Genomic DNA, 25,683 nt, shown 5'->3' with positions numbered 1-25,683 from the left:
AGGACGACAAAATTCTGAAAATCACCGTCATCGTATACATACTTCTGGAGAGCAAGGCAAGGTTGACCGAACCTCTCATTGGACCACGGCAGCCCCAGACCTCCTGGGCATGACAGAGACTTCTTAGTTTTCTGTCATTTTTACTTTTACTGCAAGTCCACACGTTCCACGGCAGGAGACGAAGGAAGTCTGAGTCTCGTTCCTCTCGAATGCGTCCTTACAGTTCTTGCGCTGCGTGTCATGCCGGACGCACCCTTTTCGCTTGTTCAACAGCAGGAACCGTGGTTGAATGATAAACCCCGCATGCCTGTTGCTCACAATCTTACATCAGCTAGCAGTGGTCCAGATTTCACCCTTGCAGAGCAGCAGGAGCTTTCCGTTGCAGTGACACTCTCCGTTATCGCGGTCTCTCTTCTCAAGCCTTGCCGCTTTGAGGCGTTCAGTGCAGAGCGGAGGTAAGAGATTCAAATACCGGTGACATCACAGCACTTGCAACCCTCAAGCATCGTAACCGACAGAGATTCCTGCAGAAGTCTCGCTTCAGTTACATTTCAACCCTCCATCTTGCATAGGTTCACCGCCATCACTATGAGCGCGAGGAGAATGACATGTCATTTTGCGGCCTACATCAAGGTGCTTAGAGTTGGATTGGAGGACATTACATGGCATGGCACCTTTAGTAAAGGCACGGTCATTCACTGACGATATCCTGCAGGTACATTTTAGCGCGGTGAACAGAGGGAAACACAACTCCTCGCGATTGCGAATGCCATATCGAGACAAAGAGTTGGATGGACTGGCTCAGTTGGGCGGATACAGAGGATGACGGTGTCGAGGAGGAGGGGATCGTGGTGGACAGCCCTGTGGAGTTGGTCCAAACGCACAGATGGCGCATCAAGATCTGATCTGGACGATCATCTAATCTTATCTATTTATTGCCCGGTCCGAGTCCGAAGCCGGGACGCGCCCGATCGGAGCCCGAGTTTGAGCTTCGACTTTGTCGTATGCACGGCCTGCAAATCCGAACACGAACACGGTGCTCATTTAGTTAATCGTAGCCGGTCTACAAAAGGTGATAGCGTGCCCCACCGGCAACGTTCACTTGATATCGTCTTGTTTCACTAACGCTAGTTTGCACAATGCTTAAATCAAGCTCCTCGCTCGAAAGCAAGCAACGTTAAGGCCCAGATGACTTTCCACTGATAAAGATGGTAGGTGGATTGCCGCGACATACACTCAACGATTACCGGGCATTATAAAGCCATAAACCTGACTGTTTTACGAAATCTACGCCTTATTATCCCCAACTTTCTTCCGAATACCGCAGTCGTGTCGTCGTAGAAATAAAACATACAAATGTCATACCGATATTACCGCACCTCTCTGAGAAACCTGCGCTCACACAATCCGGCTCGCCGAATCCAACCGCTGTACAACGTTCCAAAAGAAAGCCTTCTCGATTCCAATTTCTCTGTCAAAGTCCTCTTTGCTTACCCGATTGGAGATAAGATCGTTAATCTGAGTTACTTCCAATCCCCTCAAACACCACAGCACTGCATCCCGGTAAGCCGTGCCAACATCCGCTCCGAGTTCTCTCTCTGCTGTGGCGTATATCCTGTGCCTCCAACTCATCAGAGAGTCATGCACCAGCTTTAGAGCATCCTCGGAAGGATCACGCAGAGCCGAGATTGGTTCCCAAAAGGCTATCTCGGCGAGCACGATACCGAGCGAGTATATGTCGTACAGATGCTTGAATCTGGTCCTTGGACGCTTCGGATGCACAAAGTAGCGTTCTTGCTCACTGACTCCAATCTCTTGGAATCCAACCGTCGGACTCTCGGATCCTGTATTGCCTTGCTGCCATGGCTGCCATCCGGTAATGTACGGCTGTTGCAGGTGAACATGGGTGCCGGGCGAGCTGCCTGATGAGGTTGGGGGGCAGTAGACAATATTGTGGGACGATATCTGCCCATGAGACTTGCCGACACATTTCAGCTCATACAACGCCATTGCCAGTTTGCGAGCGAGTCCCAGTCTGGTCTCCAAGTTGGGTGCGGTCGCCGAACACTCAAAGTCCCGTTGGAGGAGCTCTGCAAGAGAGATTGGCTTCCGGATGCAGGCTTCCGGCATGCGGTAAACTAGGCCAAATATATCATGTTCCGCGTGGGTGTCGATTGCTACGTAGCCTAGGCATGGCAGTGTACAGGGTGCGGGCTCTCCGCCAGCATGTGGGAATACCCTGCCTGCTTCTTTTCGATTCTCGCGAACTGTGGGAGAATACTCCTCGTCGTTGGCCTTTTTTGCCTTTCTCCATTCTATGAAGACTCGTTGCTCAAGCTGCTTTTCTTGCTGGACATCATTTGATCCTCTTTGCTCGCTACTACCGCGAGCTTCGTCGATGGGGGAATCCGCAGGTGGTATGTACTGTTCCATGGTCCGCCCAACTTTAGTCTTGGATAGCTTTGTGAACGCGGCCTCTGACAGTCTGTAGGTGCCTCCTGATTTCCAGTCTTCATCGGGAACAGTGCCTGTGCTTTCCCCATGAGTATCTCTCTTCATAGCCCTAAAGGACAATGCATCGACCAATGCATTTCTTTGGGTCTTCATAGAGACAAGAGTCTTCTCCGCCAGTATCTCTCCAATCAGAGCACTCTCTAGGGATGTCTTCACGCGCCGTGGCAATAGTCTCTCAAGCCCATCGTTTAGTCCAGCCAAAGACCGCAACATGCCTGTGAAGCTGGCCTTGTCTTCATGTGTCCAATACAGCCTCATTTTGACTGCATTTCTCGATGGGGGTCTGGACGGAATGCGAGGGGCAAGGCTGTCTGTCGAGGAAAGTGATTCGTGGCTTCCACCATGTCCTAGCTCATTGACCGAGCCAAATCGTTTCAAATACCCTTCACATGCTTGCAGCAGCTGATGAACCCTAGTTAGAGTGTCTCTAACCAAACTTTCCATCCCTGGAAGGTCCAGTAACTCTTGCAGTTCCGTGCGCTTCTTTTGAGGTTCGCTTGAATGGTGTGGGTCTCCAGATCCATCAGAGACTCCCCAATATCGACCGCAAAGCCTGAACCGAGATTCTTCGATGCGGCATCGCAGCTCCAAGTTAAACTCATCCTGATCTGACGATAGTATTGTCGACACCACTCTGTAGGCATGGGCGCATGCCTGTATCAAACCGGGTATGCCAACGGAGTATCTGACGGGATCCATCTCGTGCTAAACTGATTCTTCGAGAAACAGGACTGTGCGGACAGGTTTACGGGCCGGCTAGATAAGACGTTGATATAGCATGGCAGTGCTGTTGGAGGTTGAACGTGTTTTCTGCCGTACGACATTGGCACATGTGACCGCGTCTAAAGTAAGAAGTGATTAGCGCAAACGCTAAACCTTGGCACCTCAACGAGGCGTGAGATCATCTCACATAGAATGTGCTAACGTCATACCTCTGGAGACATCGCTGATAACGACTTCCGCTCCAATCATCACTGACATTTTTTGTTTGCTGAACGGAGAGTGGCTTCTGGCGCCATAGGAATACGGAGAAGGTTATGTAGCAGCGTAAGCAGCACGAGCAGGTTCTTGCCCTTCGCTCACTATCTCTTTTTTCGCAGGAACTTTGCTTTTAAGAGGCAGTAAAAAAGCATAGAAGGAAGATAAGAAATGAACGTTACATTAACCGATCACCCTTCTACAATCCGTGCTCAGGCACCTAATAGATACCTTGATGGTTGGTACTTAATCACCAAAGAGGCGTGGGCTTAGATTTCGAAAGGAGAACTTCCGGGTCGTGCCTAATTGAGCTATATGCTTAAGATCCTGCAACTTTTCTTGGGAAGTTTACAAAATGGACTCAAACGCATTTAAAACTAGTTGATTAGAATTACTCGAAAGGAAGAAATATAAATTTTCTAATGTCACAGTGGGTACAGGTTTGAGACGATGCAGATAAACTGAAGAACAAAAGGAAGGAATACGAAAGGAGCAGGGTATTTTAGTGAAAACAAAATGTATTCACCGCAGTGAGAGACTTTTAGCAGTATTCGAGCAGTGAAAACAAAGGAAAGTTGGAATGGTAAAGACTCCATGTAGAACCAGTTCTCTTCAGGAAATTCCGAGGCTAAGTTATTCAGAGTAAAGTTGACAATATTGTATAATTTGCCATGAAAAAGCTACCGCTGCAGCTTCCTTGCCTTGGAAATCTACAACCTCGAGGCTTCTAGGTAGCTAGCTCAAGCAACTTCGCCAGAAGCAGCCATTTAATAGACTGAAACAGTATTTCATGGGAGGTTAAGAACCCAATTAATCAATGAAACAACAAGGCGCAAGACGGCGTTATTGTTATTAGGTGAAACTTCGGTGATGATTCGAACAAGCTGCTGGAAGCCTCGGCAGGATTATTGACCAATAGAAATTAGGGTTGCCATCAAGGCCAATCAAATCAAATTGCCCCTCTGTTCATGCTTGGCTGTGACTTCAATCGTATTATGCTGCAGTGCGAAGAAAGCAAATTCTACGACCATTGATGAGCGTCGAAATTTTCCTACCTCCTGGTAAGAAATTGGATTAGATTAGAGATTTTTGTAGAATTCACATAGAGCGAGTGTAAATTGGAAGAAACATTATACCTCAATTTGAGAGAAAAAGGTATAAAATAATAAGAAAGGCGATGAGCCAAATATCAATTAGAAGTTTTGATTCTGCATTGCTGGAAAGAATTAGAAGACAAATGTATATTAAATTATAACTCTCTTATACCTTGTGCCGTATAATTGGGTATCATGGCCCGAAAATGATTTCGAATTCCCCTTATACCCAAAGTATTTCCTTGTACACAAAAAAGACCTGAGCCCGACTATATGTCAAACTTTAAGCCGACTTTTTTCAATGGCTTGATCGAGGAATCTCAAATCGCCTTCTATCACGTGGATCTAGCGGGAATATTGAACATCTGCGGCAAAAAGATGACCGAACGTAGTGTTGCGCAAAAATGCAGTCATCATGCGGCCAAGCATAGTTGCCTATGTCTGCGCTGCAGTGCTTCTGCATCAATTTTCATATCCTCTGACAGCACATACTTTGCTTTAATATCGGCGCAGGTCAGACTACGTTTGCGGAAGTAGTCAGAATTATCAACTTTGGAATTGTTAATTTGTTGATTTAAACGTGGAAAGGAAAAAAATTGATAATTATCTATTGAAGTGTACGCAGTTTATATTGCTTTTTCTGTGGCTTAGTCATTTAGCACAGGTTATAAGAGGACTCCGCCTACCGGGCTCCTAACAAGATCATGCCACTCATTACTATCAATTGAAACCCCATTTATTGCAACATTATCGCAGCATTTAGCCTCTTTGTACTTCCATGATTTGGGGGCTAACTTCACTGTTCAGTGTTGACCTGCAGGTTGTGAGACGTTGTTGCGCTATTATTAGAAGGTAGTGTTCTGGCCGGCGGTTAGCTCGCCCACGCGGCGAGACAATATCCTCGTGCAACGCAAGTGCCCTGATTGGAGCGAAGTTAATGCCGGCTCATTTACCGCCGGAATCAACGGTCCAGAAGCCACCCCCACCGATAATTAAAAGGGTGGGTCGTAAAGTGGATGATTGATATTTATCGCTCATGCTTAAATTCTCCAAGAGAAGCGTTGCCTGCAGCGTGTTGACAGCTTTTTCAGGATCTGCCTTTACCACGAGAGTTGCTGCTTAGTAAAGTACCATGTGCGTGCTGGTGCCTGACGCTACTGCATCAGACTATTGTGCTGACTGCAGTTTGCGTTACTTCACTAAACTGTATTAGACGGATGGGCTGAGAGTCCGTCTTACGCACAAGCTGGAGGTACGGGTATAATAGAATAGAATTGGCTGATGGCCTTCCTTCGCAATGCTTGTCGCAATCTTCTCCGTAAATTTATGCACTGAGTTAACTTCCCCTGATTCCCGCTCCCCTTGTTGAGCATCATCTAAACGACCATGGCTTTGTATATCTTGGTTTTGCTCTCTGTCATCGGGGCTTCGCTTTCAGCAAATACAACTGTTCCATGTGAGTCCCGTTCGCTTAGGAGCATAGCAAGGTATTTCACTAACGACCAAAGTCTCAAACTCTTCAAATGCAGAATTTTTTCCGTCATCCTCCACCATATATCTATCACCTCCTGTGACACCAACAAAGTCAAGCTGTACATATGACTGCTCATATTCGGAATGGCGATATGATGCCTCAACCTGGAAGAAGATCAGCTTGTCAACTGTTACCGAAGCGGTAGTTTACCATATTATTAACAACTACACCAACGCAACATCCGCAGTCACCTCCTACTTTACGCTCACAGACTCTCCCAAAAGATGGAACCCGCCTACAAATTCTGCTGGAACCCAGGTAGCGACAAAGGTCGCAGGAGATAAAACCACCACCATTGCCTACCCCACTCCATATGCTTCGGGCACATACACGTGGTGGGGGGAGATTCCAATTACAACTAATGGCGTTGAGATCTGTACATCAGCTCTCTGGGCTTGGACACCTTACTCCTTCGTCTTAACAGAAGATCTGACAACAAAGACCCCCCACGGATGGTGTAAATTAGTGGCTGGTACATGGACCGGTTGTAGTGCTGTGACGCAAGGCAGCCCAACTACCTATGTCCAGGCACCAACCGCTCAAGTCTCTATTCAAACGGACGCTGAAGATCCGCAAGGATTTTTCTACGTGTTGGATTCGGCTTCTGGAGGCAGAGGCTTACTGCCCGGCTACTCGGATGAAATCATAGGAAACTGTGTTCGGACTGCTTTACCAGAGAACCCATGCAAAAAGAGCGACCAAACCAGTTCTTGTTTTGCGCCAATAGCGGAAATGAGAACGGCTCTGTATCTTACTGTCACATCGACTTTTTACGAATCCAAAGTACCTCCGAGGACAAGCAGCGCTCCAACGACACAGCAAATCAGCATAAAGTTGCCAGTTGAGACATCAACGAACAGCCCGGTGACAACAATCCAAAGCGAATATATATCTGAGGTTACCCGAGCTTCTACTGTCTCCGCCCCACCTGAGGAAGCAACTATACCTCCCACACTCTCGCCCGTTCAATCCGAAGAGACTAGTCCCAGTCCGACTTCTCAGGATAGCCAACGTACAATACTGGAGAGCTCCGAGGTGCTTACTTCGGGCACTACTGCTAACCCACTCCCAACACCTGAGACAAGCGCCGGTCAAACCATCGAACCAATCTCGAACGATGGGACTTCGGAAGCCTCAAATGGCGCGGTCCCCACAACTGTTGCTCAAACTTCAAGCTTCCCAGCAACAACTTCAATACCAGTTGCCGTCATCTCCGTCATCACTGATCCATCCGCCTCTACTCCCCTTCCAGTCGACATAACAGTATCTTGGAATGATCAATCGGAGGCAATCATCGGTACCCAGACTTTACTTCCTGGATCTTCTGGCGTCGTGGGTTCCGGTCCGTCCACAACATTGGTCGTGCTGCACACCAGTGGAAGCGCCACGCAACTTGAAATTGGAAGCACAACTTACGATGTTCCTGTTCCAACACAAGCTCCAGCTCCCGTGGATATACCAGTCTTCATCACTAACTCTGAGGATATATCACATGCCAGTGTTGGAGACCAGACGCTGCAACCAGGGTCATCTCCCTTCTATGGCTCCGGAGAAGCTACTACAGCAGCTGTGCAACAGTCCGTTGCCAACAGCAATGAAGCAATTACCCATGGTAGCACGATTGCAACACTGAACGTACAACAAGCAGAGGCTTCATCTCTTTCGCAGACGTTACTAGCTGGCATACCTGTCTCAAGTAACAGTCAGTCTCAACTCCTTGTTGGGACACAAACGCTCAACCCTGGATCTTCCATAACTGTGGGCTCGGGAGCTACAACAACGATAGTGGCGTTGCATACCAGCAATAGCATTACCCAACTCGTAGCAGGCGACGAAACGATAACAATACCGGATACTATACCTACTCAAATCAGCGCCGGAGTGCCTACTACGGCTTCTGAGATCACATTGGGCGGCATTACGATATCCAATGCTGAGCAGTCGCATGTAGTTCTAGGCACCCAGACTTTGGCACTTGGTTCTTCTGTCACACTTGGGTCCGGCTCGTCAACGACCGTTTTCGCACTCGAAACAAGCGGCAGTGCTACACACCTCATTGCGGGCAGCAACACAGTGGCGCTTGAAAGTAACGGTTTTGGTGTCACTACCTCCGCGGAACTTGTCTCGGTTACACCAGTAGTACCAGTAGTCCTCAGCGGCATCACTGTTTCCCAAGACTCACAATCCCACTTCCTCGTCGGAAGCCAGACAATTTCGCCTGGATCAACAGTAACCATCACCTCAGGCTCCATGGATCAAGTTGTTGCAGTGCAGACAAGCAATGGCGTCACTGAAGTCGTTATCGGAACTGTTACGCGGACAGTGACACCTCTTCCGGGTAGCAGGTCAGCGTCTTCTGTGTCAGGTGCAAGCACTATACACCCAAACTCCAGCAATTCAGGTGGAGATCGGAGCAGCAGCACTCGAGTCTTGGAATCGGCTAGCTCTTCCAGCGCCAGCTCGTCTGCTACGAAAACTTCCAACGCTGGCGCTCGTTGCGCTGATGCTGGCATGAGGAGTGTGTTGTTCATGATGGAATGTCTCTTCATCGCCGGAGGTATCTTCGTTTGAACTTTCTACTCTTCGGTATTCGGTTGATCTTACTCGGCAAACTCCTGTTCTTTCGTATCTTCCTTGGCAAGTAATATTTAGTGGGCTTTTCGGCCTAAAGGAAAATGTTGCAGTGCGCAGGGAAATATTAATCTCAAAAAGTTCGGTGTCGCTTGGAAAATGAGAGTACGTGATGTTTGTATCGCGAGAAGAGGATGTCTTTGTGCCATTGCACAACAGTTCCGTTGCCCTGCCAACACGTGGGCTACCCCGCAAATGCAAACACTACCCCGCACTTGCGCCCCAACTCGTCTCATCTTTTGTCGCATTCACCATCACTTTTCATCATCATCACAACCAACGTCGAGCCGCCCACCTCCACTTTTAAAGCATTCCAGCTACGATCTTCTTGTATTACCCTGTCTCAAACCCTTTGCCAGCGCCTGTCGCAGATATCAGTCGCTCCCACAGCCCGAGACAGCCAGTCCGTCATGTCGAACGACCCGACCGTTCACGAACAACGCGATACATTGAGAGCTGAAGGGTCTGAGGTTACATTGGACACCGGCAAGGTGGTCCCGGGAGACATATGAGCGTCACGGATACTTTCAGGATTGTTGTCTGTGGTGTACGCAGAAAGCTGAAAGATTCTCACATACGTTCCTGCTACGCTATGGGTGTATCCTAATACTCCGAAAGAGCCTACATCAACTGTGAAACAGCAGATGGAAAGAAAAAAAGTAACAGGTTATAACAAAAGACTCTTTGCCAGACCCGATGATGCTGTCCTGATAGCGTCCGCGCTATCGAACACCTCGTTCAACGCCGCTGATTCCCCGGCTGTCATGAACAGCAGCTTTATGGTTCGCCTATCCATTCTCTCCATCTGCGCTTGCTTCTGTAGGAGCAGAATCAAGTCCCGGAGCGCGTTTGTCGTGCTATGCCTTGAGACATCATCCAAGACATTGAGATCGCTGATAACGAAGTACAGTAACGGCTCATCGTTGACCTCCAACAAATCCTCCAACAGCTGCAACGCATCGTTCCATGTCAGCAGTGTTCCGTCGAGTCTCGCAAATCTTTCCACACCAAACCCATCACCGAATCTTCGCTCGCCCGCTTCTTTCTCCGGAAGCAGCTCCACAAGCTGCCGGATAAGCGCATACATTAGGGACACGAGCTCTATTGTCTCTGCCGTCCGCCCTGTCGGTACCTCATCGCGGGAAAGGGTGCAGAAGTAAGACACCACAGCGATACCCACTTTCCGAGTGGCGGTGGCATAGCGAGAGGCGATGCGGGCGGACTGTGTTTCTTCTGCTAGCTCCGGAACGCCGCATATGTGAAGAATAACTGAAGTGGAGGACACGGTGTGAGATCTCAGTCGGTACACAATGTTGGGGTCGGCAAGGAAAGCGGGAGCTTCGTCGGACGGGAAGAAGGGCGAGACTTTCGTGTCGTCGAAGTAATCGGCTAAGGATGCGGCGTGCAGCATGACCTCTTGCTTCGTATAAGCAAGATGAGGGCTATTTTTTAGGGCTTCGTTATCGTTGAAGTCGGTAGGCTCGTCTGGTATAAAAGTGAGTGATACATTCTATAATCAAATCTATTTCGCGACTTACCGCAAATTGGGATTGGGCTTGTCGGTAGGCTGCTCCATGCAGTGACACCATTTTCAAGATGTTTAGTGATCGTCGCACCTGCAATGTACATGGCGGTTTTCGACTTTAGCTCGAGACCATGCATAATGTTTTCTTGGACGACGTCTCTTTTCTCTTGTATCAGATCCTTGAACTCGTTCCTTATCGCGACACTCAACCTCTCGAAGTAACCTTCTTGTCTCATCATATTATTGTTCCTGTCATGTTGTTGCAGCGAGATCAAGAATTTTAGCTCCTCTTGTGTGGTCACTTCTGCTGCAGCCAGGTCTGCGAGCTTTCTGTTGACTGTTCTTTTATGTATCATTTCGGCAAGCCTGCGGATCTCCTGAAGTATTGTTTGATATTGGCTGTAGAGGTTCTCATTCAGGCTTCGCTGGGCTCGTTTGTACCATTTGTCTGTGTACCACTCCATGGCCTTGATCAAAAATGTAAAGATCTGGCAATACAACCGGATCACTAGGTGTTGGATCTGGATCTCGTCTTTGTATGCGAGGACTTCTTCATATACCGTGGTTACACTGTCGTTGATCTCAGTCATGGCTTGAGCAAAGCTTTCGGAGATTACTTCGTAGTTAGAAGAAGCCTGGGGAGTAAGTTAGATCTGCGCATAGAAGTTGATGTTTTACTGAGAATACCTTAATGAAAACTGTAATGGCCCCAAGGAACGGTGCCGCATAGTCGTTTCCTGAGGGTAGCACTTTCAGGACATTGGAGTGACTGTCAATAGTGCTTCCGACTTTGCGGAGTAACTGTCTTGCCTTCACAAACTTGTCGACCTCGGTCTTTTGCTTCCAGCGTGAACCAACCTTCTCAACAACTTTGTGCACCGCTCGGAAAGATTTGGGGTTTGTAGCTTTGTCTTTGAGGTCTTCTGGCAGATAGCTTTGAAACTTTCGGACAAGAGCATCAAGTTGCTGCCGATGGCTTTGAAGTTCTGCAACCTCCTCGCTCCTTCACAAGTATGTTCAGCTTGGAGCATTAGGTACAGAGCGGCCTTAGTGCCTTACCAGGTTTCGTCTAAGTATTGAGCAAAACTGTCTTTCCGCTGCTGATGCCACTTTGTTTCATCTACCATGGCCTCCTCTAGCCTGGATCCTTCTGCGTTTGCTAACCGTTTCTCCGTGTGTATCGCAAATGCCCTCGTCACCTCCGAGATCGGTAAACTTTGGGGTGGCATGGAAGATTTGTAACAGTAGGGGGAACACTATAGAGCACTAAAGACGCTCAGTAGACAAATATTTGTTGCAGGGCCATTCAGCAATGTATGGGCAAAAATTTGTTTGAGGACGTGAAAACCGCGTTAATCGATGATTAGTTCAATGAGTCACAAGGCAACTGGAGGGCAAAGGTCACACGTGAGTTATTGTTGCCTGGTGCGCTTTCCGCAGTTTTGGTTGACCAGTGTCACGTTCTAATGGCTGAACAGCTTGTTATTGGGCATAAGCTCGGCAAAGTCAAGAACGAATCATAACCTCGATTATGCACGTCTGCCCGAACTTGAGCGAACTTGGAACCCCATAATCGGCACCATAATAACAATATGCTTGTAAGCCGGCCTTGGCGCTACCAATATTGATTGAAGTAAGAAACGTGGCGCAAGGCAAAAATCATGCATTTTGTGTCTAAGAAAAGCAAAATTTTCCTGGGAGTGTGGGCATCAGCTGAAGACGCTAAACATAAAAGCGCACACTTGTGCAGGATATCCTTCAATGCACTGTGAATCCAAATACTGCCACGGGTCCAAAACATCAGCCGATACAGCACGTCCGATCCAAAGAATAACCACCCTTGTTGAACATGGAATTGCCAAACGCGAATCTCAGCAATGAAGAAGTATATCATACCGAAATGGGGACAATAATCATTCAGAAAACTACTAATCATCTGTGAAGCTAGGCGCGAGGAATTGGACGCCGCTTGTCCCCTTAAATTACTACTACCTATAGAGGTATATATGCTGCTATCTAAAAGAACACGTTTTCTCTTTGGGATCATTGCTTCCTTGCAGTGGATAAACGTGTGGTGTAAGGGGTAAGGCTGTAGTGTAACCACTAGAGAATGAGGCTAAAAAAAAGAGAGTTATCGGAGTGATCCTGGCTGACATATATCTTTGTCGTTTCCGTTGACGAGTTCTTCTCATCGTCGGCAGTTGCAGATACGAAATGCTGCAACAGTTTTACCAATATGGCCATCAGTGTCCATTTTCTCGCTCCAATAGTACGTTCTGCGATCGAGTTCCCATTGGTCGGGGTCAACCATGACCTGTCCGACATACTAAGATTTTGTCTGTGAATCAGGTCACTACCATAAAATGTATTAACGAATGAACTTACCGGTCTGATTGGTGGTGTCCTTATCACACCATCAAAATCGAAGCACCCCTTTTTCTGTAACTTGAAGTACAACTGTCCGCGATCTTCAAAGAACTTTCTTAGCTCTTTCCCAGTGTGACCCCTTATTTTCAAGTCCTCGTGTTGCTCCACGTAGTGGCAAGGGATTATGTAACAATCCGCAATGTCAAATACGCCATCTTGGCTGGCCGAAAGTTCCCATGAATTACAGGCGTGCAAGTACCGTCTGCCGCCTTTCATGTTCCAAAAGTAATGACAACAATCTGTTATCCTTCCATTTACCATGCCAAAGGTCATTTTCTTGAAGATGTAAGGTTCATAGTCGCCTGAATGGCCCTGGTCAACATAGACTTCCATACCTGGTCTCAACAGGAGCCATTCCATGTTCGACGTTAATGACCCCTCTAAGTTTCGCTGTCTTTCTTCCTTCACAGCATCGCCATATTTGCTTCGGACAAAATCCAGAAGTATTCCGATATGATCGTACGTGTAACGATTTGGGCACGAAATTGACGCAGCGTCTACCAGTGCGGCACCAGGAGCAAAATTTTCTCTGTAAGACCCTAAGGCTTCTTCGTGGTGTCAAATCACTGCGTACGGTTCTTTGATGACAATTTCTTGGCCTGAGAAATCTTGTCCGGGGTAGTACTCTACCACGTGCCGGAGCGCGCTCTGGACAGGTGGAGAAATAATCCTGATGTAGGACTGCCCTTTGCTTCGGAAAGAAGGCGGTGTATCGTCTTTTCCTTTCTCATTTGCCCATGTCAAGTTGACTGAGAGTTATTGTGGTCGTCTGTACTGCTAGCGGAGTGTACTGCTGCATCATCATGATATACGGTGTCCATGGAATCTTCGTTTATATACTCTACTTTGTGGGTGATTCCAGGCAAAGATTTTGAGATGTCCGTGTGAGCAGCACCAGACAGATCCTCTTGCGAATTATCGACCGCAGAGTGGGGCAGTACAGTGGCATTGATCTCATGAATTGCGTTTTGTGGTAATTTGTTCTGATTTAGATGATGTCAGCCAGGATCACTCCGATAACTCTCGTTTTTTCAGCCTTATTACAGTCAGTTGTTACACTAAAGCCTTACCCCTTACACCACACGTTTATCTACTGCAAGGAAGCAATGATCCCAAAGAGAAAACGTGTTCTTTTAGATAGCAGCATATATACCTCTATAGGTAGTAGTAATTTAGAAGGACAAGCGGCGTCCAATTCCTCGCGCCCAGCTTCACAATATAGTTTTTCAATCTTGCGACGGTATAAAACGAGTGGGCGATGACAAACTCGAGCCACTTCCAGCATTTTTGTGTGACGCAAAAACACCAGCCTTTCTTTTAAAGACTAGAGAATGGGGTAAGCCCCTTCTTAAAGCAACAAACTTAATTTAGTGTTACAATCACGCTAACATTTAGTTTTCAGCTTATCTAGATGTCTTGGGATTCAAAGACGCCGTCTTTGACAGAAGGATCTTAGAAGATCTAGTCATGGACAAACAAGACAAGTTGTTGATAACTAACTTGACACAAAAGTATGTCCGTAGCCTCGTCATCATGAGTGAAAAGGAACAGGCCAAAGGACAAACTCCGAAGGAGCATGGACGAGATGTTCAACTAGAGCACGAAAGTGTCATAACTTTGTCAGAGCCTTCGTGGTCAACTAATTTCATCAAGGGGAAAGGCGAAGGTCTTATATTCCTCTTGCATGGAAAGCCGGGTGTTGGGAAGACGTACACGGCTAGTTCGTACCATTTTTACTCCCAGCTCTAATACCCCGATAATGCTAAAAACTGTCAAACAGAATGTGTAGCAGCTCACACTGAGCGTCCTCTGTTATCCCTGAACTGTGCTGATAATGGCACCGATCCAGGAACCATCGAAGATAAGCTTAACAGATGGTTCAAACTTGCCAAAAGCTGGGGCGCCATATTGCTCATTGATGAAGCCGACATATACATGGAGCATCGGCAAGTCCAAGACCTGGCGAGAAACAACTTGGTTGCTGGTTTTCTCAAAGCATTGGAGTATTATCAAGGCATGTTGTTCCTCACGACGAACAGGGTAGGCACCTTTGACAAAGCCTTCATCTCAAGAATCCACATCATGCTTCATTACCCACCTTTCACGGACAAAGACCGCGAGGACGTGTGGGAGAACTTTTTCAGAAAACTGGAAAGCGAGGACGACAAGATGAGAATCCAAGAGAGTACAAGAAGCTACGTCACATCCGAAGAAGTCCAAAGCCTGCAATGGAATGGAGGAGAAATCCGAAACGGTTAGTTATTCACTGTCGAGCATCTTCTGTTTTACCTGGGGAATACTTACTAAACGGCTTCCTAGCATTCCAAATAGCAGTTGCACTCGCACAAGTTGAAGACAGCCGCGACAAGAAGGGCCTGATTCTGATCAAGAGGGACCACATCAGGTCAACCGTGCGCATGTCGAAAAACTTCAAAGACTACTTGAAGGATCTTTACAAAAAGGATGAAACGCAAATGGCAGCCACGAAAGGACACAGGCTGGACACTTTCGGCTCAAAAACCTCCGAATGAGAACCAGTACAAGTAGGCATCGAGCGAGAGATCTTCGGGAGAAGAAAATTGAATTTTCTCTACTGCAATTGGAGGTAGGTGTATATACACAACTATAAATTTCGTAATCACATTCGCCCTATCGATTAATGACTGTGATGCCATCATATCACAACTGCCAATACTGCCACAACACCGAATATGTCCCTAATGATCCGGTATAAAATTTTTGGCGGCTTCCCATCAGAAGCAGAGTTTGGACGAATGAACACAAAAGCAAAAACACCAAACCACCCCCTCCCTCCCTCTGTTTCTAGGCACCCTGTCGAATTCCAACTACACTGAATCCGTACTGCTAATCCAACCATCCGTATACTCACTCACTAAGCCCCCCGTCTTCCTTATCTTCAGTGAAGAAAGGAACAGTGACCAACGCCACCTCAACGCAATAATCACGCATTTCAACACCATTTCCCCCAGTAGCCTCTACCACCTTCTCTTACAAGTCCTTCATCCGACGCAGAATTTCAAAATTACCCACCCACCCTGATACCAAAGCACGCCATTCCCGCTCCCACAGCGATCTGTAATCGCAGCGCTTAATGAGCCAATACCCTCCAAGCGAACAGGGACCCCTAGTCGCCTGACTTGACCCGGGCGGGGCAGTGCGTTGCGACCAGGAGATGGGCCGCCGCGAGTACTCGATCTCGTCACGGCAGTGCTGTGGCGTTGTGGTGTTTGACATGTGCAAGTGTTTTTATTGGTGGGTGGGTTGGCAAGGAGTTTCGGTGTTTGAATAAGAAAGCCTCGGCTTTAAGTTTTCTAGTCTTCATGTGCTGCTTCTTTGTGGCTGTAGTTTTTTTTCGGTTGGTTGGTTGTATCCCTCTGTGCGTCAAGCACTCGCGACCCCTCCTCCCCTGCTAGTAACGACAGAATCTATACCTGGCCGGGAGAGCTCTAAACCTGCTTGAGCAAATGTTTCACGTCGTATGCTCGCTTCCCTTAACAACTCGAGAAAAAGGACCTTAGTTAGTGCAAGGCGGTACGCAGGACACCAACTCGACCTGGCCGGCGGCACATGAAGGGATGAGAGGAAGCATTATCACAGATTGGTATTGGTAAATGAAAGTTGCAGTCGGGAGAATTTTATGTCATTAATATAATATTTTTGTTTTCGACAGAGCCGCTTCCATTTAAAGCAATTAAAATCCACATCAGCTCTAACAAAGCACAAGCTGCACTCCTTAAACCGGAGTAAAAGTAACGTCATCAAACTGAATACGACCGTTACCAGCATTTTGATCCACATCGTTAGTGTACTTCACAGTAAGAATAATACTCTCAGCCGTCGGGGTATACGTTCCCGTAAACTCAGTCCAGGAATTGCACGCCGTGGTCCTGGTATTAAGAATACTGATCGGGTTGGCGAAGTCTGTGCCAATAACGACGTACGCCTCGAACGTGCCGGGCACCGCGGAGCACCATTGGCGCTGGAACCACGCGCTCAGCTTGTACTCGTAGCCGGGGACGACGGTTAGTTGCTGACTGATGCCGGAGTAGCTGCCCGGGTAGGTGCTGATGAGGAACGAGCACGAGTACGTTCCGCTGTGCACGCGCTCGGCTGGTGCGTATGCTTGAGAGACGGTCGAGGTGCCGAAGTCGGACCATGGCCGGATTCCGTAGTCGCCCTCGAAGCTGGGGTTTACGAGAACGTTTGTGGGAGCCGGAGGCGCATAGGTGCGAGCAGTTGTTGTGGCTTGGGTCGTAGCAATAGTTGCGATGGAAGTCGTGATAGCGTCGGTTACTGAGGTCGTGACGACGGCACTGGGCTCTTCAGTCGAAGTAGCAGCCTCAGTGGTAGCGGTAGAATCTTCGGTAGTAGTCGCTAAAGTTTCAATGGAAGAAGTACTCTCAGTCGACGTAGCAGTTTCAACGACAATGCTATCAGTAGGCTCAGTCGATGTAGCAGTCTCGACAGCAGCGGTGGAAGCTTCGCTAGTAGTAGTGATGGAGTCAACAGAAGTGACAACTGAAGGCTCTGAAGTAGTAACCACAGGGATATCGCCAGTCAAGGTAGCTGTCTCGGAAGGTGCCGTGGTGGTATCTTCAGCGGCAGAGGTCTCGGTGGAAGTGACAGTAGCTTCAGCGGTGAGAAACTCAGTGGTGGTAGCAGGTACTTCGGTTGAAGCCTCCTCGGCAGTCGTCTCAATAGTAGTGGTGGCGTCATTAGTGGAAGTTTGAGTAGCCGTAGTGAGTGCCCCAGTGATGGAAGGGTCATCAGTAGAGGTTTGAGTGGCGGTGGCTGATGCGTCTGTCGGGGAAGAGGCATCAGCAATAGAATTTTCGGAAGTAGCAGCTGTGGAAGTCTGTGTAGCAATGGTAGAGACTTTAGCAGTAGCAGTGGAATCCTCTGCAGTGGCAGTCTCGACGCCGGAAGTACTAGTGGCAACAGCAGATGTCTCCGCGGTTAATGTCTCCGTAGCCACGGTGGAAGTACCAGCGCTGGAGACGTCAGTGCCCGTGATCGCAGTACTCTCTGTACTAGCAGTGGATTGCGAAGCAGCAGAAGTAGAGACATCGGAAGTAGGAGTTCCGGACGCGGCAACAGTAGACAGCCCGCTGCTGGAAGACTCGGTGCTGGCAGTGTTTGAAGTCACAGCAGTGGTCGCCGTCGACGCCGCACTGCCAGAGGTGTGAGCTGAGGAAGCACCAATTGAAGATGCTTGAGAGCTGGCAGCGGTCAAAGGCGTCTGGGCTCCAGTAAAAGAAATCTCCTGAGATGTGCCAAAGCTCGACGATGCCTGGGAGCCAGCGGAAGAAATTGTCGGGGTGACAGTGATAGTTGTGACTTGCGCAGGCAGAGTGATGGTGCGTGTAATAATAGGAGCGGTAACGGTGCGGATGCCGTTGGGCAGTGTAAAGGTTGTCTCCTCGCTCGGCAGAGTAACAGTGGTCGTGCCACCAGGCATAGTCATAGCCATAGTCTGAACGGCAGGAAGCGTGATGGTAACAGTTTTAGCTTCTGGAGCCGCGGCATGAACGGTGATAGTGGTAGCCTGATCAACAGCAGGGAGAGTGACAGTGGCAGTCTTGGCAGCTCCTGGAAGCGTTAAAGTTGTTGCTCCACCGGGAACTGTAATGGTCGTCGGCTCCAACGTCATTGTCGTAACCTGGTTGTTCCCGGGGAATGCAATAACAGTGGTTCGGCCAGGAACTGTAACCGTAGTCGGCTGAAGTGCCATCGTAGTGATATGACTGGCCTCAGAGAGCATGATAGTCGTTGTTTTGCCCGGGGCCGTGACGGTTACCGGCTCCTTGTGGAGCGTGACAGTGGAAGTTTGGCCGGGAATAGTGATGGTGGTGACATGACCAACACCGGGGATTGTCAGCGTCGACAGCACCGTCGAGAGAGTGAGTGTTTCAACCCTCATAGAGGGGACTGTAATGGTGCTTGTTTCTATGTGTGTCAGTGATGGGCTAGGAACGTGACAAGGCAATGGTGAGCTTACGGATAGAGGTCACCGTTTGAGTGCTGGCACTGTGCCATTCTGTATGCGTGATGGCAGCGAGAGACGGGCATTGTACATCGCGGCGGTCATGACGGCTGGGTAGGGCAACGACAAGCTGCGCCAGAGGCGCGCAAAAAGCCGCGGCGAGGGCGTACTTCATGGCTGCGAGCGCGAAGGAAAACGAGTGGCGGATGAACCAATGCTGAAGAAACACTCCATAGTGAACGCTTTCTAGGATTTATATATATGTTAATCATCTTAGGAGAGGTGAAGGAGGCGCGGCCAGGCGCTTGTGGCTTGACTAGTGTGCGGCTGAAGTCGAGACTGACTAGCGGAGGGCGCCGCCTCATCTGTCAGTGTGCGGTAGTGAATCCTCAGACAACAACGGCGAGCTCTATGCATGCGGTGGGCTGGTAGCTCAACGGCCGTCGTGTAGATGGCGTTGAGGTGGTGTCTTGGTGTTGTTTGGGAGTTGGAGAGGCGGAGAGGCGGGGAAAGGGCGGAGTGAGGAGCGGAGCCGAGCTGGGCGGACACGCGCACCTCATCTCCACGCGCGTGGTGGGGCGCGTCCGCGCATTTGATTCTCAGCCGTTCCACCTTCTTCCTTTCGTTCACAACCCAGCTGAACTCCTTTGCCATCGCATGACAAGATCAAAAAGTCGACAGAATTTGTATCCGTCATGTGCCATTTCGCATTCATTTCCGTCTGCTTGTCGCAGCAGCACCATCCTATTTTCAGCACCCACAACACGACGCTTAATCAAACCGCGCCACCTCGACCCAGCATCCATAAGAGAGTGGGACCTCGCGGAAATCTGCGTCTTGAAGCGTCGAAGCTGTGCCTTCACACTCGTCTGCATCTCGCGTAGAAGTGCCGCAGAAAAACGACCCGGAGCTTTGCGGATATGATCCGCTTCTATGAAAAAAGGTTGTGACATACCATCAGTGAATTAATTTCTCATTATTGCACCACCAAAAAGATCTGTTAACAATCTTGCACCTAGAAAAAGAGCCAAAACACGTGTGTACCATCTACTCAATGCCATGCGAGATCCCGGCTCATCAAACACAGAACCATCCATCCCACAAACCCCCAACCAACGAGCGATAAGATCGTCCATCAAACACAGTAAGAAGCGGGGTACTGATAATGCAACCGCCCCGAGCAGAAGAAGCCACACGCTCCTTTGCCGCACAATGACTCAGCGCCCCCATACAGCCATCCCCGCCCTGCATACATCAAACAACGCCACTCCAGCCTCCACCCACCACACCATCACCCTCCGCCGCTCTCGCGCCTTGTCATGACCATGACCTCGCCTCTCGCAACCACCACTACTGCGACCACATACCTGGAAACTTAACCACAGCCTCGCCGCCGCAGCAGCAGCAAGCACAGGCTTCGTGGTCGGCAGCTCCGGTACTCCATGGAACGTTATGATAGCAGCGACAACGACGTTTCTGATCACCGTCATAGCATCTATAGTTCCTGTGCCTTCGATCTCAGGTACGTAGTTTACTACTTACTTCCTAGTTGGGCAAGGCAGGTTCTAATATCGCAAGCAGCTGCCACGACGGGTTCGAGGCTGAACAAGGCTTTGGCTGGACGGGGCCTTGCTGCGAAGATCGTGGTTTATGGTGCGGTGGTTGGGGCTTTTGGTTTGCTGGGTGTGTTTGTGCGTTGATGAGCGACAGGAAGAGACGGTGTGGGCTTACGCGATAAGTGGTTGGCGGTTTGCAGATCAAGGACCTTTGCCGTTTTTTCGCGGATACGGGCCAGGGTGAGGTGTGCGGCTCTTAAGCAACGACTGTGCGATTAGTTTTGGTTTAGATGTCGATATTTTGCTTAGCTGATTCCTTCGTCGACACCGGTATTAGCTCATCGCTTTCGCAGCATCGCTGCTGTTTGTGTATCTCATCAACATCCACTTCTGCCGAACAGGGTAGCAGACACACTCGTATTAAGCCAAAAGCTAGCATAGATCCATGTGAAGATCGCGGAAGACGCGGCGATCCGACGCTTCTTCCAGAAATGCGGGATACGACGCGACCTGCATATGTACGCACTTAGCGATCATCGTACTTGCTTTTCCTGCGCGACCTCGTATAATGCATCAGCAATACCACTCTGTCGTCACTACGACGAGGAGAACAAGAAGAAGAATAACACAATGAGAACCCACGAATGCAGGGTATAAAACCCCACCAAATCCCAACCTCACACAGGGCAGCAAACACAACCCCCAACCCCCTCAACCCCACAGCAATGCGCCTCCCTCCCCTCCCCCTCGCCCTCGCGGCCCTTACCGCCGGCACCGCCACCGCCACAAACACCAACACCACCTACCCCGACCTCGGCAGCTTCCACATCACCTCCCTTAGCGCGAGCGCCGGCCGCGGCAGCCCTGGCTCCACGAAAACGACCATCGCATTCCAGATCCAGGAGGCAGGGAACAGCGTTGACAGCGTTGTGGACGCGTGCAGCGCGCAGTGGGACCTGAATGGCATTGGGTGGCCGCATGGACGGGTAAGCTGGGCCCGCTTCAGTTTTTTGCTTTTGTGGTCTTGTTTTTGGCCAGGTGGCTGATGCGCGGTGCTTATACGCGGTGCTATAGATCTTCTGCAACACGACGGCCTGGTCGTGGTTTTTCTCGCGCCACGAGTCGTTTGGCGAGTTCACGCTTGAGCTGACGCACGGGTACCGAGAGCCGGTGGCGGCGGATGGGTGAGTTTTGCCTGTGTGCTTGCTTGTTTGTTTGCTTGCTTGTTGTGTACATCATGCTTATGGGATCTGCAGACAGCGCTTCTTCCGCGAAAAGTATGCCCGTCACAGCTTCACGAGGGATAGGCGTGCCGGCGCCGATTGCCATTATGCTGCTTCGGGCTTTTCGCAGTGCTCGTGGACGGATCTGGACATTCCGGTTTACAACTCGACGCTGCTGGGACCTATTGGACCGTTTTAGAATGGGCGGGTACTGTGGTACATACTGTATTGTTATCATTGCATAAGTTCTTTGTGATGACGGGTTAATACTTAGCCTTCCCGTGGCAAAGATCAAAGAACCTGTGTTGTATGACGGTGGGTAAGTGGATGCAATAAAAGCTGGTCGTGGGCAGAGGCTCTGCTGCAGAATCCGCCATCCGCCATCCGCAGTCCGCATCCGCGCGATGTCGGAGCCGCCAGCACTCTGCGTGGACGGGCCGGCGGACCGGTAGTGACGGCACCGAAGCGGACCGGGCGGGGCGTGGTGTGAGAGGCTGCGTGGTCCGAAGCCGATGGGTGAAGGATGAGGTGAGAAAATACTCGCCGAAGAGGTGAAGATTGACTTCCGTGGAAGAATGAACGACGGCCGATGACGGATGAGAGCGAGACGCGCCCGGCTGATTCCGGAAAAGGCTTGGCGCGACCGTGGGCGCGACCGTCGACCGTTGACGCGACTCGCGCGTCCCCCCGCAGTAACAACTTCCTTCCCTCCTTCTCTTCATCAAGCCCCTGCGGGGGAGTCCTGTCCTAACCTTCCACAAGCTTCTTCCATCACGAACATCGGCCTCGCGCAAGCACCGCATCCGGCTCCTGGCTCGCTCAATCACAAACAAGCCGGTGGGAGCTCCGGCCTGGGCGTCGTCTGTTGAAACTGACGCCAAGCTTCCCCTCTCACGAGTCGCCAGCCCAAGTGCGCATGAATTCCGCTTCCTGGCTTGCGTCGGAGAAATTGGGTCGAGCACGTTTTTTCTCTCGCCTATCGCTGACCTTCCTGGCCGAGACGAGTCTATACACGTCGCGTGCCCCCCCTTTGCCTCTATCTAAGGTCCTGCCAAGCTGGGCAAGGCCTCCATCCGAAGCGACGTGCCAATGTCTCTCATATTCGCCTGGCGGGGGGCACTGACTATTGCCGGTAGGGCTACCTTTCTCAAGCTCTTATCATCAATATAAAAGTACCATTCTTCCGCTCTGCCATCTGTTTCATTGTTCTCTTCATCCCATTCCCTTCTCTCTACTCACCCTTGTCACTCATTCACTGAAGGCTGGCCTTCCTCTTCTTTTCTTCACCATGCTCTTCCAAGGACTTTCCCTCGCCCTGCTGGCCCAGTCGGCCTTGGCCACGCGCCCCTTCCTTAACGAGCCCGACACGGGCATCCAGGATGCTCTTCCTGACCTGCAGCCCGGCCAGCTGCCCAACTTGACGTCCATTGTCGGCCTGCCCGACTTCGACTTCGTCGCACGCAACTACATGAATGTGACGGGTTACACGTACTACCGCAACGGCGCCGCCGGCGAGTGGTCGTACCGCAACAACCTCGAGGCCTACGGCCGCGTACGCTTCAGGCCCCGCGTACTCGTCGACATCACCAAGGTCGAGAGCTCCCTGCCCACGACGCTGCTGGGCCACAACGTGTCGGCGCCCTTCTTCATCAGCCCGTGCGCCAAGGCGGGCTACGCGCACGACGACGCCGAGGTCAACATGGTCAAGGCCGCCGCCGACGCCAACATCCTCTACGTCGTGTCCGACTTCTCGAGCAAGTCCAAGGACGAGATCCACGCGGCCAAGACGGCCGGCCAGGTCCTGTTCCAGCAGACGTACGTGCAGGAGAACCTGACCGACGTGGCCAAGCAGCTGAAGGTCGCCGAGGACGCGGGTTTCGCCGCCATTGTGCTGACGGTCGACTCGGCCGCCGACGGCAACCGCCACCGCGCTGAGCGCTTCAGCGTCGGCTCCGCTGACCCGGGCTACACGTACTTCACGTGGGACTACTACCAGACGCTGCGCAACATGACCAAGCTGCCCATCATCCCCAAGGGCATCATGAGCGCCGAGGACGCGCAAAAGGCCGTCGAGCTCGGCGCCCCGGCCATCTACCTGTCCAACCACGGCGGCCGCCAGCTCGACGGCAGCCCCTCGCCGCTCGAGGTCGCGCTGGAGATCCACGCCCAGGCGCCCGACGTCTTCAAGAAGACAGAAGTCTTCGCCGACGGCGGCGTGCGCTATGGTGGCGATGCGCTGAAGCTGCTCGCGCTCGGCGTCAAGGCCGTCGGCCTCGGCAGGCCGTTCATGTACGCCAATGTCTATGGTCAGGAGGGCGTCGCCAAGGCCATCACCATCATGAAGCACGAGATTGCCATGGATGCTGGCAACCTCGGCGTCGGCGATCTGAAGAAAATTGATACCCGCTACGTGAGTTTTTTTCCTTCCGCTTTTTAATTAAACTTTTGTGTGATGGTGACTAACGACAAATGGATAGGTTAACTACCAGTACGACAACTGGTACAGCTAGATTACTGGTGTTGTGTGTGTGTGTGTGTGTGTGTGGCTGCTGATGTGTGTTATGTTGGTGGTGGAGGTTGTCTTGACGTAGAATACTGTAGTAATAGATTCCGAAAACTAAGACGTTGCTTTCAAGAAATTCATGCTTTCTCCGACCGTACTCCGTAGAGTAGGCTCGTAGAGTAGCCTTGTCCGTTCATCATCCGAAGGTTCGTCATGCGAAGGTGGAGGAAAAAGAAAAAGGAAAAAAGAGGAAAATGACAGCAGTGGCGCTAGCCCCTATCACCCTAACCCCGCGCCACAGACTCACTCACTGCGCCGTTGCCCTGCCTGTCTGGTGATCGTGATCGCTGCGTCGCCGTTGTGGTGCGCTAGAACGAGTCCAGTCGCGTACGAGTACTCGTAGAGTACACTCGCGTAGAGTACCCCACCACCATCCCTTGCTTCCACTATCCGCCACATGCCTACGTACCTACAGCATAGGTAGGAGTACCTGCATGCACGCAAGCGTAAGCATCGTGCATCGTGCATCATGCACTACCGTCATCGCACTCGCACTCTTACCGTCGTTACAACCACTAGGTACCTACATTCCAGAGCAACTAGGTGAACTCTGACCCCGACATGTCTCGGCCTACACACTCACACCCGCACCTATCTCCGCGCCTACGTGGCTAGCTACCGTGCTACCTAGTAGCTATACCACCCCGCCCCGGCCTAATAGTAATAAATCCTAAACACCCTTCCCTGCTTCTATGTAAAACGCGCGCATACTTGCCCCTTCTCCGGTTTTCGGGGGGTGGTTATGAGCGTGAGGCCTGCTTACACAATGCTTGGTCATGCTTACCTTCGCCTGCTTTGTCGGCCGAGAGACTGACTGCATGACTCGTGTCGCCGGCGTCGGCGTCGGCTGCGTGTGGGGCTCTCGGGCCGGGCGTCGGGTGTCGGGTGCTGGAGGTCAACCCAGCAACAACAACAACCTCTCAACCCTCCACACCCACGCACGCCACACAGTCGCACAGCTCTCAGCACTCAGCATGACGAAGGCCAAGGAGCACCCAAAGCGACCTGCCCCCAGGCGACCAGCTGTTTCTCAGTACCGCAAGCGACGTGAGCCTTCGCGCGACCTACTCACACCCGAACCCGATACCTTCACACACACGCCTTTCAGCGACTAGACAACGCCATAGAAAGCTGCTTTAAGGAAGGCAGTCAGCGTCAATGCAGAGCGCAGTCCTACAAAGCGTGTCAGCAAGAAGCGAATTTTTAAAGAGTATAGAGTCTACCCGGGTTAAGGCTACAAGATACTCGCTTCTTCCACAATACGTCGCACCGGCCGGGTTAATAAGCTAGGCAGGACTTCTCTCGTAGGGAAGAAGAAGGCTAAGTCTATCCTACAGTAGATTACTCGGTCTTATAACAGAAGAGCGCTATCTTACAGCGCTATTGAGTTGAGTTGTATTCATTTACCCTGACCCATCGCCCTGAGCGATATGCAGGCTACGACTATTCAAGAGTTTTGCTACTAGTTTACATGTGATTTGTCAATCTGGTTATGAGTCGATTGAGTGATTGAGTTGAGTTGAGTTGAGTTGTATTTATTTACCCTGACCCATCGCCCTGAGCGATATGCAGGCTACGACTATTCAAGAGTTTTGCTACTAGTTTACATGTGATTTGTCAATCTGGGAGGAAAA

General features: G+C 50.4%; 9 protein-coding genes across 9 annotated transcripts; 4 read left to right on the top strand and 5 right to left on the bottom strand.

Moving 5' to 3' along the window:
• Positions 1–1,196: 1,196 nt before the first annotated feature.
• Positions 1,197–3,285, bottom strand: K452DRAFT_292407 (uncharacterized protein). Its single transcript, XM_033541374.1, has one exon. It carries the CDS (start codon positions 3,211–3,213, stop codon positions 1,399–1,401), a length of 1,815 nt encoding a protein of 604 aa, XP_033392145.1. The 5' UTR covers positions 3,214–3,285; the 3' UTR covers positions 1,197–1,398.
• A 5,752-nt stretch (positions 3,286–9,037) lies between these two features.
• K452DRAFT_362533 (uncharacterized protein) lies at positions 9,038–11,577 on the bottom strand. The gene is made up of 4 exons (XM_033546508.1): positions 11,336–11,577; positions 10,964–11,279; positions 10,290–10,911; positions 9,038–10,236 (listed from the first exon to the last, which is right to left on the bottom strand). The coding sequence occupies exons 1-4, from the start codon at positions 11,503–11,505 to the stop codon at positions 9,419–9,421; spliced, it is 1,926 nt and encodes a 641-aa protein (XP_033392144.1). The 5' UTR covers positions 11,506–11,577; the 3' UTR covers positions 9,038–9,418.
• An 887-nt stretch (positions 11,578–12,464) lies between these two features.
• K452DRAFT_313176 (uncharacterized protein) lies at positions 12,465–13,063 on the bottom strand (the record flags this gene model as incomplete). Its single annotated transcript, XM_033543634.1, has 2 exons — positions 12,465–12,602; positions 12,662–13,063. The coding sequence occupies 2 exons, from the start codon at positions 13,061–13,063 to the stop codon at positions 12,465–12,467; spliced, it is 540 nt and encodes a 179-aa protein (XP_033392143.1).
• A 1,053-nt stretch (positions 13,064–14,116) lies between these two features.
• K452DRAFT_237547 (uncharacterized protein) lies at positions 14,117–15,234 on the top strand (the record flags this gene model as incomplete). The annotated part of the gene is made up of 4 exons (XM_033537596.1): positions 14,117–14,240; positions 14,289–14,423; positions 14,484–14,957; positions 15,023–15,234. Coding segments are annotated over 4 exons (945 nt in total), but the record flags the coding sequence as incomplete, so codon positions are not given.
• A 1,113-nt stretch (positions 15,235–16,347) lies between these two features.
• On the bottom strand, positions 16,348–18,913 carry K452DRAFT_322426 (uncharacterized protein). Its single transcript, XM_033544503.1, has 2 exons — positions 18,723–18,913; positions 16,348–18,670 (listed from the first exon to the last, which is right to left on the bottom strand). The coding sequence occupies exons 1-2, from the start codon at positions 18,880–18,882 to the stop codon at positions 16,458–16,460; spliced, it is 2,373 nt and encodes a 790-aa protein (XP_033392141.1). The 5' UTR covers positions 18,883–18,913; the 3' UTR covers positions 16,348–16,457.
• A 1,147-nt stretch (positions 18,914–20,060) lies between these two features.
• K452DRAFT_292404 (uncharacterized protein) lies at positions 20,061–20,650 on the top strand. Its single transcript, XM_033541373.1, has one exon. It carries the CDS (start codon positions 20,150–20,152, stop codon positions 20,405–20,407), a length of 258 nt encoding a protein of 85 aa, XP_033392140.1. The 5' UTR covers positions 20,061–20,149; the 3' UTR covers positions 20,408–20,650.
• Positions 20,651–20,960: 310 nt separating this feature from the next.
• On the top strand, positions 20,961–21,904 carry K452DRAFT_292402 (uncharacterized protein). Its single transcript, XM_033541372.1, has 3 exons — positions 20,961–21,249; positions 21,338–21,447; positions 21,520–21,904. Exons 1-3 carry the CDS (start codon positions 20,989–20,991, stop codon positions 21,683–21,685), a joined length of 537 nt encoding a protein of 178 aa, XP_033392139.1. The 5' UTR covers positions 20,961–20,988; the 3' UTR covers positions 21,686–21,904.
• Positions 21,661–22,467, bottom strand: K452DRAFT_130275 (uncharacterized protein). Its single transcript, XM_033535280.1, has one exon. The coding sequence runs from the start codon at positions 22,287–22,289 to the stop codon at positions 21,750–21,752; it is 540 nt and encodes a 179-aa protein (XP_033392138.1). The 5' UTR covers positions 22,290–22,467; the 3' UTR covers positions 21,661–21,749.
• A 307-nt stretch (positions 22,468–22,774) lies between these two features.
• K452DRAFT_302752 (uncharacterized protein) lies at positions 22,775–23,996 on the top strand (the record flags this gene model as incomplete). Its single annotated transcript, XM_033542632.1, has 2 exons — positions 22,775–23,896; positions 23,964–23,996. The coding sequence occupies 2 exons, from the start codon at positions 22,775–22,777 to the stop codon at positions 23,994–23,996; spliced, it is 1,155 nt and encodes a 384-aa protein (XP_033392137.1).
• Positions 23,997–25,683: the final 1,687 nt, after the last annotated feature.

The sequence above is a fragment of the Aplosporella prunicola genome, assembly GCF_010093885.1.
Source record: "Aplosporella prunicola CBS 121167 unplaced genomic scaffold K452scaffold_48, whole genome shotgun sequence".
NCBI classification, from domain to species: domain Eukaryota; kingdom Fungi; phylum Ascomycota; class Dothideomycetes; order Botryosphaeriales; family Aplosporellaceae; genus Aplosporella; species Aplosporella prunicola.
The sequence above is the reverse complement of the archived record's forward strand: the minus strand, read 5'-3'. Positions and strand labels throughout refer to the sequence as shown.

Excerpts from the sequence above, each read along its gene's own strand:
- K452DRAFT_292407 (XM_033541374.1), bottom strand. The coding sequence starts at position 3,213 with ATGGATCCCGTCAGATACTCCGTTGGCATACCCGGTTTGATACAGGCA.
- K452DRAFT_130275 (XM_033535280.1), bottom strand. The coding sequence starts at position 22,289 with ATGCGGTGCTTGCGCGAGGCCGATGTTCGTGATGGAAGAAGCTTGTGG.
- K452DRAFT_322426 (XM_033544503.1), bottom strand. The coding sequence starts at position 18,882 with ATGAAGTACGCCCTCGCCGCGGCTTTTTGCGCGCCTCTGGCGCAGCTT. Across the intron at positions 18,671-18,722 it reads TCAAACGGTGACCTCTATCC|AAACAAGCACCATTACAGTC; the intron begins GTAAGCTCACCA and ends TGACACACATAG.
- K452DRAFT_362533 (XM_033546508.1), bottom strand. The coding sequence starts at position 11,505 with ATGCCACCCCAAAGTTTACCGATCTCGGAGGTGACGAGGGCATTTGCG. Across the intron at positions 11,280-11,335 it reads CAATACTTAGACGAAACCTG|GAGCGAGGAGGTTGCAGAAC; the intron begins GTAAGGCACTAA and ends ATACTTGTGAAG. Across the intron at positions 10,912-10,963 it reads CCATTACAGTTTTCATTAAG|GCTTCTTCTAACTACGAAGT; the intron begins GTATTCTCAGTA and ends CTTACTCCCCAG.
- K452DRAFT_292404 (XM_033541373.1), top strand. The coding sequence starts at position 20,150 with ATGGAACGTTATGATAGCAGCGACAACGACGTTTCTGATCACCGTCAT.
- K452DRAFT_292402 (XM_033541372.1), top strand. The coding sequence starts at position 20,989 with ATGCGCCTCCCTCCCCTCCCCCTCGCCCTCGCGGCCCTTACCGCCGGC. Across the intron at positions 21,250-21,337 it reads TTGGGTGGCCGCATGGACGG|ATCTTCTGCAACACGACGGC; the intron begins GTAAGCTGGGCC and ends GCGGTGCTATAG. Across the intron at positions 21,448-21,519 it reads GAGCCGGTGGCGGCGGATGG|ACAGCGCTTCTTCCGCGAAA; the intron begins GTGAGTTTTGCC and ends TGGGATCTGCAG.